The 11,505-nt window shown below is 46.6% G+C and overlaps 2 protein-coding genes across 2 annotated transcripts; one reads left to right on the top strand and one right to left on the bottom strand.

Annotated features, from left to right (window-relative positions):
• Nucleotides 1-4,965: 4,965 nt before the first annotated feature.
• N7487_005157 (uncharacterized protein) lies at nucleotides 4,966-5,115 on the bottom strand (the record flags this gene model as incomplete). Its single annotated transcript, XM_056872904.1, has 1 exon — nucleotides 4,966-5,115. The coding sequence occupies one exon, from the start codon at nucleotides 5,113-5,115 to the stop codon at nucleotides 4,966-4,968; it is 150 nt and encodes a 49-aa protein (XP_056730624.1).
• A 3,636-nt stretch (nucleotides 5,116-8,751) lies between these two features.
• On the top strand, nucleotides 8,752-10,724 carry N7487_005156 (uncharacterized protein; the record flags this gene model as incomplete). Its single annotated transcript, XM_056872903.1, has 3 exons — nucleotides 8,752-9,205; nucleotides 9,273-9,546; nucleotides 9,613-10,724. The coding sequence occupies exons 1-3, from the start codon at nucleotides 8,774-8,776 to the stop codon at nucleotides 10,722-10,724; spliced, it is 1,818 nt and encodes a 605-aa protein (XP_056730623.1). The 5' UTR covers nucleotides 8,752-8,773.
• Nucleotides 10,725-11,505: the final 781 nt, after the last annotated feature.

Below are 11,505 nucleotides of genomic sequence, written 5' to 3'. Positions count from 1 at the left end.
GAACAAAGTCTAGACGTATCTACGAGTGATAGCCTGGACGGATTTCAAACATGACGGCGTTAGTAAATGGCCGTCTATCCGCCCACAGAGTATGCAAGTAAGCAGTGCTGGGAGCCTGTAACTGCAGAGACTGTCTATTATTGAGTAGACTGAAACCCTGCTTGACGAGTGTACCTGTGTGTTCTCATGCGGGTACAAGCATAAAGTCCCCCTTCTGCTGATTATTTGCTCCGCCTTTGGTTGTCTACGCGTCCATCTGGATTGCATCTGGGTTGGTTGGGTATGTCGGTGTCTCCGTGTCGGACGAGGTATCGTATTTTCATCGAAGAGTATTGAAGGGATAGGGATGCAGGATGCGGCTCAGATTGGTGTATGAAATATCTTGCGTTGTACTTCCCTTCCCCCCCCCCAATCGGCCCTGTCTAGTCAGATTTGACATCGCCTTGGATCTTCATGGGGTCCGTTTGCCGGTGTTACGGGAGGAACTATACATATAGCCGCACTGCGACATCAGAATGTAGCCAGTCAGTTCATAAGATATTTCGGAGCCGGGAAATGTGAGTTTCCATTATAGCTATGGCGAGGCCGAATCGTGATGTTAGGAAGGTGCTTCTTTGTCTTCGTGTCTGTATCTCTGGGTAGAATATAGATGTAGACCCAGGTAGTATGTTATTGGGATTTCGCCTTATCTGTTGGATTGTTTCTGCCATGCTTGCTTCCATCAGCGTTAACCGTTTGGGTCTGCGGGTGCATGGGATGCATTTATTTGATGGTGGAATATTGTTGACTCGAGTCTGTCGACAGGGAGCCTTCGCTGGTTTGAAGACACAAGATATAGAATTAAAATACCAATCAAGATCAAGAGTTGACATCAACGAGTATGATCAAATATTCCATTTTACAGACTAGTGATCTGCACTGTCTGGGTTTAATGAGTCTGATGACTGGGTGGGGAGTAGATATCAGATAGAAATTGAGGCGAGCATCGCTTGAATTATCAAGGCAGACTCCATCAAGCTTTCAGACCCAATAATGGCATTGTAGAGAACTACTGCTCACCCACGAAGCCCTGGTTTCTTGGTTGATTATTCTCGAGTCAACTGCAAGGCTCAATTTGTGCTGTGGCGCTGTGATGCAAACAATGTAGAAGATAACTTTCGTTATCGCAGTTTGCCTCGAAGGAACTGGTCTCCACGTGCTGTCAACAGAGAGAGACACGCATATTCAAAAACGAATACATCGGTTGGGCTGACGTTAATCAGATTCCTCGCATTTTTGAAGCAAGGCTAGACCACATGAGAATAGCCTTGTATTAGTTAGTCGACGGCGTATTGTGGTAATCGGAAACGAGGAATCAATCCACAGTATGTCATGGTGTGCATCCCATTCAGGCCAGTCGATTCCACTCCAGGCAAACGAAAAGAATACCAAGGCAAAGCTGTGAGCGGCCCGTCATCAGCAGCTCACAACCCCGCCAAAGTCCAAGGAATGCTCCGACCAGCAAAACCCTGGTCGGGTTCAGAAATAGCACGATTGAATAAACCCGTCACCGCAGAAAGTTCGACGGCGAACAAAGAAACCTTGGAAGTTTGATTAGATTTGCCCTCAACCCGCGATTACCGAAGAGAAGAAAAGGTGAGTAGAACAGGATCAGAGAGCGGTTACGCCAAAAGCACAAACCCGCCACTGCCCTGTGTTCCCTGGTTATGGCCATGACCATGTCTCAATAATCTGCCTGGAGCCCTTGGAAGGAGGCGTCGTCAGCCACCAACCCCGGGAGGTCAAAGATTTAATTCCAAGTGGTATACTTTGTAGATTTGGAGACACAGTGAATGATGATGATGGAGCGAATTCGAATGCGATTGGTTCTAGGTCTTTGGATCTTCACGGTTAATTCTCGTCATTTACCTCGGAAAGTTGAATCTGCAAAGGATACTCGAAACACGGTGATTCGATCTGTGAGATGTCGATGACTGTGACATATGTGCTGTTCATCCACGGCGCTGTGCAGGCGAGGGTAGTCCGATCCACATAAAATCCAAAAAAGTGACAATGTGAGGTTTCCCAAGGTTACTTTTGCCGTACATCCGTACTCTTCTTTTTTTTTTTTTTTTTTTTTCTTTTCTGAAGTTTCATGTTGGCACTGGTATTATTGGATATTTGTATTTCACATCTACAATATACAAGAGCGTACAGTGTTACTGGCTGAAGATTGGAAATAAGCCCAGCTCGGGACTGTACCTGGCATTGCAACACGTCTTGGACCGGGGAAGACGAGCCATTTCCCATAGGACGGCTTACTTCAGTTGAAACACTTTGGTTATTTTATTTTAGTTAGTCTCATTTCCCTCGAAAAAAAACTCCGAAAAAAAGTGAAAACAAGAAGTGGCTCCCGGATGTAGACGGGATATCATTGATGTGATCTTGGGTACGAAGTACTCCGTACACTTTGTACTATACTCCATACTCCATAGTAAGAAAGGGTGTAAGTCAGATTCTGTACGCGTTGACTGCTCCACCACTCACAGCAACAAAGCTAAGTGGTAGTTTTTAAGGCAGAATAATTTCCAAGGTTATTTCATAATTTATTTCCTGGATCGGATGCCGGGAAGTGTAGACTGGTGTTCCGACTGGGATCGTCGAGTCGTGACCGCTACGCATGTATTATTATTATCGGAGCTCTAGACTCTCGAGACCAATGCTTTCCTCTACCTTGGTATGTACCTGGTATTATTATTAAGCATCGAAAACTACCTAGGTACTAATCTTAGACGTTCAAGGCGACCCCCTGAGACAAAGCTACGTAATAGATCCTATGTCTCCCCACACTTTATACTGACATGTGCACCGAGTCCGGAGTACATTGTAATGATTCTGGAATCTGATTACGTTGTATGATGGTAGAGAGTCGACTCAACTGGAACAGACACCGGATTTTAGTTTCTACACCGTCAGTACGCAGTACCGCATTGATCGTTGATCACGACCATCCATAAGCCACCGAGCGGGGGGGGCAAGAGTATCGATTACCCCGAGCAGGGCTCCGTTGAGTCAACGCGCGGTAGATGTTGAAATCCGTCAAAGTCAAATCACGAAAGCAAACAGTCTTTTGATGTACACTCCAAAAATGTCAAGATTCAAGACCCTCTTAGTCTCAGCGCCCAGCGCCGAAACCAGCGCTTTGTGATGTGCTCGGGGCGCCTCGCACAATCTAGACAAATTCCGAGATAAGTGCTAGCTAGGGTCAAGCAAAAGGCCAAAAAGTTAAAAAATAAAATAAAAAATAAAAGAAAACATAATGATGGATTATTGCCCCTCAGCTTGCTCTGTCTTTGAAACCTTTTGAGCATGTGGGTTGTGTGGGCTCGTCCAACCCCTCCACGAAGACGGAGTACCTCTGACATTCGGCCCCTCTAGGGGGGCGCTGAAGTCTGGAATCGGAGATCAGCCTCAAAAGACATCAACTGATGGCTCAAGATGACTTCGTTCTGTCACACGGCCCCGTGTGCCCGAGCCCATTTGCATCTGCCCTTGACAAAGTGTGCGCTTCCGGTCGAGGTCAAGGTCAGGTTGCTGCAGTTTGTCGGTGACTGCTCGGGAGAGAGAAGGCAACCCTATAGGTGGCGTGCAGTTGGGTAAAATGGATCTGATCATCGTGAGACTGCAGCGCTAGAAATATCCATGGATCTGGGTGCCAAGCGGTCTCACCCACAGAACAACTTCAAAGGGCATACCTAGGTACTGTACTCCGTATATCACATACAATATACTCCGTTTAGAATGTTGTACTCCGGACTCCGACGTCATAGAGAAACTATCTAATATTAACATTTTTACTCCGTAGTGACAATCTATACGATGTAATTGACGCCCAAAGGACCGGATCTGCAATTTCGAGTCCCCAATTTAATTTCGTTAACTTCCACCTGGGTGTTGGGTCTAGTAAGAATTAACCCCGAGGCAAAACAAAGAGGATCCTTCCATCCTCGACCGGTTCAAGTGGCGATCCCCTTTAGAGATGTTTGCATGCCGTCTCCTTCATCCCGGGAGTGGATCGAAAGACGCTAGGAAGAGGAAATTAATTGCAGCAGCCTTATGCTATTGAAACCGAAAACAAAATGTATGTTGTATAGTAGCCCCGGGCGCATCAAACCGCAGATAATCCGCAATGACATAGATAATTGTAACCCACACATTACAAGGTTGCGAGAGCGGAGAAAATCCCAGATAGTACATGCATTGATAGCAAAACCAGAATACTACCTGTGATGTTATGTGATATCGAGGCAATGACCTAGGATTTCTATGTTGTATACTGTTTAGTATCTACGTTGCCCTCAGTACTTTGTAGGGACCCGCAAGGATGGGAAACATGCAAGGAGCCTTGCCGGGTAAGAGGCACAGCAAGGTGATTGAATACGGCATTGAGAGAGATCCTGAGTATTTTTTATTTTGCTTTCGCAAAGTGTAGATTTGGAGGGGGGTGGTTTTTTTTGGCCTTGCGACTGACGCATCAGATAGGTTACCTAAAAGTAAGAAAGAAAAATTAAATTGAAATTAAATGCCACAATATTTCCAAGCAATTTAAAATTGTAGAGGAACTTGATGCCGGGCGCGGAGGGCTTGTACCGAAATCCAAGCCCCGCCGTGGTAATGATGAAGGTGTCAGGATATTAACGCGTAATAGAGCCACAAAGGGCACATCCTGTGGTAGTCACTGAGTACGGAGTAAGCGGGTTATCTGTTTTGCATCATTCTACTATAGTAGAAACTACCCTGTATAGGGAGATTATACAACATAATACAATATAGGACTACAACGTAAGTTGGTGTGATCGACTTCAGCTTTGCTAACTTAGATCAGCCACCTGGGCACCCCGACCATAGATTCTAGATTTCGTTCTCGTACGGAGCATCTGCCCGTAATTAAGACATGTACCGGAAACTTTGGATCTTTAGTCCCAATCAAGAGGCAATATCGATGTGTGGTTCTGTGGAAAGTGCTGCGCACAAGTGCGGAGATGTTCCCAAGTGCCCCATGACTGTACATGGACTGGTACGTGATGGCGGTACTTCGGACATAAGGTCGAGGATGTGAGCTCGGATGATTTCCATGATAGGATGGGGTTCCGTGTGCATCAGGTCGACACACAGATGTCAGTAGACGATGCACCTTGGAATTTATGACTCTGCGGAAGAGACTATCATGATCATAGCGGTCGCAATCAACTGCATGCGCCAAGGTTTGAAGGTACAACTTGTCTAAGAGTGACCATTGGCAGGGGGTGATACTTCCAGACCTGATCTTTTCCAAGGGAGGGTCTTTTTTTTTCCCATAGAAAAAAAAAAGCAATTAAATATTCATATATTTCCCCCCACACCTTCTGTACAGAAATTAGAGACAAAAAAAAGGTCGGTAAAAGCCTGGCGGTGCCCAGGTGAACTCTGCAGGTAGTACTGTGCCGAGGAATCTCACCCGCGAAAGGCGATAGGTAACTTGTGGAGCTGTCGGGAATTGTGCACAAGTCGAAATGAAGTGCCGCAACCGGGATGGCAAGTTAAAGAGTTCATTTTAGAAAACTCCTTTTTTTTTTATTTCTGACCCACCAAGAGAAGATAAAAGCGAATGTAGATCAAGGGGCGGAAACAAAAGGGCAAAGCTCCGAGTCAAACACCTTTGATGCTGACTTCCAAGGCTGGGCTTCTCTTTTGTTCTCTGTATGACTGTGACAAGTGAACACACCCTTGGCCCAAAATAGTAAAAGACGGGTCACTCTTGTAATTCGCCAATCAGTAGTCGCCTTTACACCAAAGCGACATTGGTTTTTTTTTTTTTTAAACCATCAACAGCATGGATCGTCTGACAAGATGGGCCACTATGACACAGTGGACTTTTCCTTGTTCAAATCCACCTTCTCTGTCTGGGGGTTCTAGAAACGAAACATCTTCCGTGGCGGTGGCTCAGAAACCAAGAAAGTGGAGAGAGAGAGAGCAATTTCTTTCTTTTCTTTTCTTTTGTAATTTCGCCCGATCAACTATTTCCTTTTTATGAAGGTCCACGATTTGGTGACCCGGCGCCTGGTTCTCAGCTTGACCGTGGGTTTGCCACTAAAATAGCACACTTGGATCGTCCCTAGTCAAGTTTGGAGGTTACCCAAGTTGCCTGGTTTCGGATGTGAACTGGTGATGTGATAAACCCAAGTGTCTCTTGTGACAGTCCGATGATCTTTCAGGGATGAAGTTCAATACGTTGGATGCTTTTGCATGCGTCTAAAGGGAGATGTCCACTGAATGGTGTGTGCTCCGTGCGTGCTTACTGTTAAAGAGTGTGGACATACCCCAAGGGACTACTCCGTAGTACTCCGTACTTCCTCTATGCCATGGTACCGGGATGTCACTCAATTCCGTAATTCTTTTTACAGAATAGTTTGCGAGGGGTGTGCCCATTTCTAGGCACAGTCTCGGTTTTTTCTCCAAGGGATGACCGTTGAGGCGGCACGAGTGACCGATGGATTCCAATTCCTCCAGCCAATCTAGGCCCGTTGCACTGAGATTTCTCTAGCCTACTGCACTAGATCACAAGTGCAACTATATGCCACCTTACGTGAGGCTTGTCACGTCTAGATAGGTCACAGTATTTTGAGTGAAACAGCCAATTCTACTCACTTGGGGCCAACAACAGTGTATGGAGTACTCCGTATATGCCACTCATGTGCCCATCTAGGCTCGGCTTAACACAGGGGCGTTTGGACGGGACATAAATACCGATGTACCAGTACTTTTCTACCAAAGTAGGTATGTGGTAACCAACTGTAGGAGGCAGCAAAAATACCTTGGGGAAGCCCAGTGCATAAAAGCCGGACGAATCAGAGGATAGGATTCCGGCCCTCCCCCGAGGCTCCTGAACTATCAAATTGGTCCATCACTGGGATATACTGTACGAAGTACGGAGTAATTATGATGAGATACCCCCTGAATCATAAACAGGAAAGTCGTCCGGAACAGTGGGCTGCAGGGGAGACGCGGGATGAGACCAAGATTTTCGAACACGAAAAGACGCGAACATACGAAGTACTAAATAATTAGTTATCTCCGAACCCGTCCATATAAACCCATAATAGAATGAACCAATGAACCAATGACCTGTTGGCAGCGGCTAACAAGTCGGGGAGTACGCGAGCACAGGTGTGATGAGCTGGAAGCAAGCAGACGAAAGCCCATGGACCGTGGACCGGTCGTACACGGGATAAATTAACATAAAATAAAATAGGAAAAAAGAAAAAGAAAAAGAGAGAGAGAGAAAAGAGAAATTTGGCCTGAGACTTTTAGTGGACCATTCCTAGGTAGTACTACAGTATACGTGTAAATTTGACATATTCTCGTCTCTAATTGGTCCAATTCCCAGTAATTTTGCCTTCTTACATAAGAATGCACCATTCTTACCGAGACTCCCGATCTTCCCTTTGGTCTTTGGTTTCTCTTGGGTTTCTCTTTGGTCTCTCTCTCTCGCCTAAACCAAGTAATTGATCTTCCATTCTCTTATTATTGGTTTCCTTTTTTTTTTTTGGCTCTCTCTTTTTTATTTTTTATTTTTTATTTTCTTTATACTTTTATTTTCTTGGTTCATTCCTTTGCCTTTCCCAGTATGGAGTGCTATGTACGGAGTACACCCAGCCACTGTGCTCAAACCTCCCTAGGCCCCGCGCTTCCCGGCAACCCCCCTTTAGCCCTTTTTTTTCTTTGCAGGACGGAGGCGTACCTACATGCTTGCACACCCTCACAGCCCTTCACCTCGCATAACACGGGTTTGTAATTTATTGACGCTAAACCTGACTTATTATTGGATCTGATATGGGTCTCAGGATTGAACCTCCCTTCTCTCTCTTTTGATTTCAACTTGATTTGGGTTTTACTTTTCCTTTTGAGCAAATTCTTTTGGGGTTACTTTTTATTTTATTTTATTTTATTTTCGCTTTCACTAGTCCCACGCTATGCTCGGTCAACTTCATTTTACTGCAAATGTGAGGCCGGGACCAGGTAAACATTCTGTGACTTGCCCTTTTTAGTTGCATCCACTTGTTGACCACCCCCGTGGCTCTGACATCAACCGGTATTTCCACTTTGATTATTTTGTTACCTTGTTACCTTGTTACCTTATTGGATTATTGGATTATTAGATTATTAATTTTTTTTTTTTTTCCAAATCGAGATAGACTAAACCCGGACCCAAACGAGCCCAGAAAGGAGGATCAACCTGGACCTGCGTCCGGGTCAAACTCTGTGTATGGCCACTATCGCTTTCTCCGGATGGGGTGGACTGTGGACTTGGTTAATGGAGATGATGCCTTGACTACATTTATTATTTTATTTTATTATTATTTTTTGCATTTTCTTGTATTTTTTTTTTCTTTCCTCATCTCTGAGTGGAGCAGCCGGATCTCTGTGGTTTATCACTACTTTCCTTATATGGGCCTATCGTGGCTACTCTATATACATCATTCAAACTCCCTGTGAAAGGTCTATATTCACTTTTCCCTCACTTGGAATAAAACATCTCTACCCTTTCCTCCTTGATTGCATTCCAATTGGGCAGGAACCTCACCACTTATTGTCTATTGCTTGGCTCTATTTGCACCTTTTAATAGAGAGAACATGGGTCACTGAAACTCCTCGGTTCTCTCCGCCGACGCCTTTATTTGCTTTGATCAAAAAAAAAAGAAAAGAAATAAAACTCCATGTGTCGACCTTTCTGTCCATCACTCACTCTTTCCCTATGTCTTCCACTGCGGACTTCCATTCCTCCTTTTCGACACTGGGAGTTCCAACTATCGACCTGACTGAGGATCAACCGTTGAAGGCCGTTGAGAGCCAAACATCGGGATCCTCTCGGACTGTTCCCATTCGGAACGGTCTACCAACCCCACCTCACGATATGACAGGCCTCACCTACAATGCCATGCCACCTATCGCATATGGGGGGAAACCGAATGGGATGCCCTCTCACCTCTACAGCCATTCGCGCCCTCAGTTCGATTCCATTTCCTCATCCATGATGGCCATGAAACCGCAAACCCACCCGATCAAAGAAGCCTGCGCAACGGAACCAACTGCTCAAAAGAAGTCAAATGGTGCAACTGGGTCGCAACTTCGCATTCCTTCATCCATCAATAACAGCAAGGGCAGCCTGGCCGAGTTTGCAGCTCAGGTGAGAATTCCCTATACTAGAAGTGATGTCATGGCACGAGCTAACGTTTCATGTTTCGTTAAAATAGATGACTTGCCTCTTCTGGTTCGAAAAGACCTCAAAATTGCAAGCCATCGAGGAACGCCAACACCCCGTTCCTTCCCTGGTCGCTGAAGCCGTACCCACCGTCGGATTTCAGAAATGGGTTGCCACGATTCTCTCCACTACGCAAGTCAGCCAGAACGTTATCCTACTGGCCCTTCTGTTTATCTACCGCCTGAAAAAGTTCAACTCCGGGGTCAAGGGCAAGAAAGGCAGCGAGTTTCGGTTAATGACGGTTGCGTTGATGCTCGGCAATAAATGTGAGTGTTCTCATCGGATTCACCGCCCTTGGACTTGATTGGACAAAATAGCTGACTCATCAACAGACCTCGACGATAACACTTACACCAATAAGACATGGGCTGAGGTATCGGGTATTGCGGTGCACGAGATTCACATTATGGAGGTCGAGTTCTTGAGCAACATTCGCTACGATCTTTTCTCCTCTGAGGACGAATGGTCCCGGTGGCACACCAAACTGGGACTCTTCGGTGACTATTTCAACCAGGCCTCGATGCTACCCGTCGAGTCAGCCGCCATGCTCCGTGTTTCGCCTCCCCGCGTGCAATCACTGTCGCCATCGTCCAAGTTGCCGTCGCCTAGCACCGATGCCTTCCGACCCCAGTCGCAGCCCAATTGGTATATGCCACCTAATGGATTGCCATACTCGCTGCCGTCACAACACATAGGCGGTGAGACTGCGACGGGAGGCTCTCGGAAACGCAGCCGCGACGAGAGTGATGAGCTTCATCCGACCAAGCGGCTTGCGCTGTCTTCCGCCACATCTGCACCTTCGATGACGGTCCCGGTGACTGCCATGAACACGGTGCCCACCTTGCCACCTGTCTTGACTCCGACTTCTGCCCCGGTGGCACCCATGAACGTTTCTCGTCTTCCGCCTCCTCACCATCCGACTTCCCTTCCGACTTCCTATCCCGCGCCTCAGACGCTTCCTCCTACAGCACCTTCCCACCTTCCAGCTATTATGCCTCCTATCTACAATCGGCCTGCGAATTGGCAGCAGATCCCTCCTCTCTCCGTGCCCCCGATGCCATCTAGCGTGTACACCACCCCTTCACTCCCAGAGCTAGGCCGGCACCACCAGAGCCCATTTGGCGTGTCTTCTGCCACTGTCTCGCCGGCCGGTTCAGCCTATTCCGTCCACACCCCGCAGACACATCTCTCTCCTTCCTTCTTCCTCGCCAACCGCAACTCGCCTTACCGGCCCGTGCGTTCCGTTAACACTTTGCTGATTCCACCGCCGTCGAGCTCTCTGCAGCAGCAGCGCAATGTTCCGTTTGACCATATGCACTACCAGCCGCTTGGAAAGGGTAACACTTCTCGCAAGACCGGCCTGCTGCCCTACATCCAACCTGAGGCGTGGAGCCAAGCTCCCTACCTACACCCTATCTACCCACCCACCGGTTACTCCGGTTGAAGCATTCTGTACCCGTGTTTTTACTACTCTCATCTCTTGAGTTTTATGACTTCACCGCGCCACGACCCGTCACACGAGAAGAAAATTATCTCATTCGCTGTACACCTTACTACACTTTACTATCCCCTTCTCTTGCTTGTCTTCCTTTCCCAACTGCACAGACTTCCTCTTTTTTTTTCACGATTGTATCTGGCATATCTTCGGCGCTCCATTTTAGAAGGAAATCGGGTTTCGCCTCCCCGCGGACGAGATCAACCTCGGGGATGGCATCTACGGCGTTATTATTGACTTTAATCTCGCCCATGTCCGTCGAATGTGCCTCAAAAACACATCGGCAGTGTACTGTTCCTATTGCATTTTGCATACATACGGCGTTTTACTTCAGCAGACTCAGCATTAGCTCTGCAGCATATGAATTCAGATTTACCAACTGGTAATCTTTCCCTCAAAACACCGATTTTTTCATTTTATAATATTAGAATTGTAGTGGAGGGTAGCAACAGTTCCAAGGGTTCGAGTTTGAAGACATGCAGTAACCCAATTACCCGGCAATGCTAAATTACACCAATAAAAATATCAAAAAATAGAATATAGCAAATCCATGCTTGATTCATCCATCAAAATGACTAATATCCTTACAAACAAGCCGAAGGAGCAACTTAGTCTTCAGTGCTCAGGTTGACCTTGGTATCATTCTGTAGTTAGGGCCATCCCGGAGACGGATCAAACATAACCCGCCCCGACAGAGATCTCGAAACTCACCACCGAACCCGTGAATCCA

Source organism: Penicillium crustosum (assembly GCF_028827405.1).
Source record: "Penicillium crustosum strain IBT 35664 chromosome Unknown utg000002l_segment0_segment0, whole genome shotgun sequence".
NCBI classification, from domain to species: Eukaryota; Fungi; Ascomycota; class Eurotiomycetes; order Eurotiales; family Aspergillaceae; genus Penicillium; species Penicillium crustosum.
This window is presented reverse-complemented; position numbering and strand designations above follow the sequence as displayed.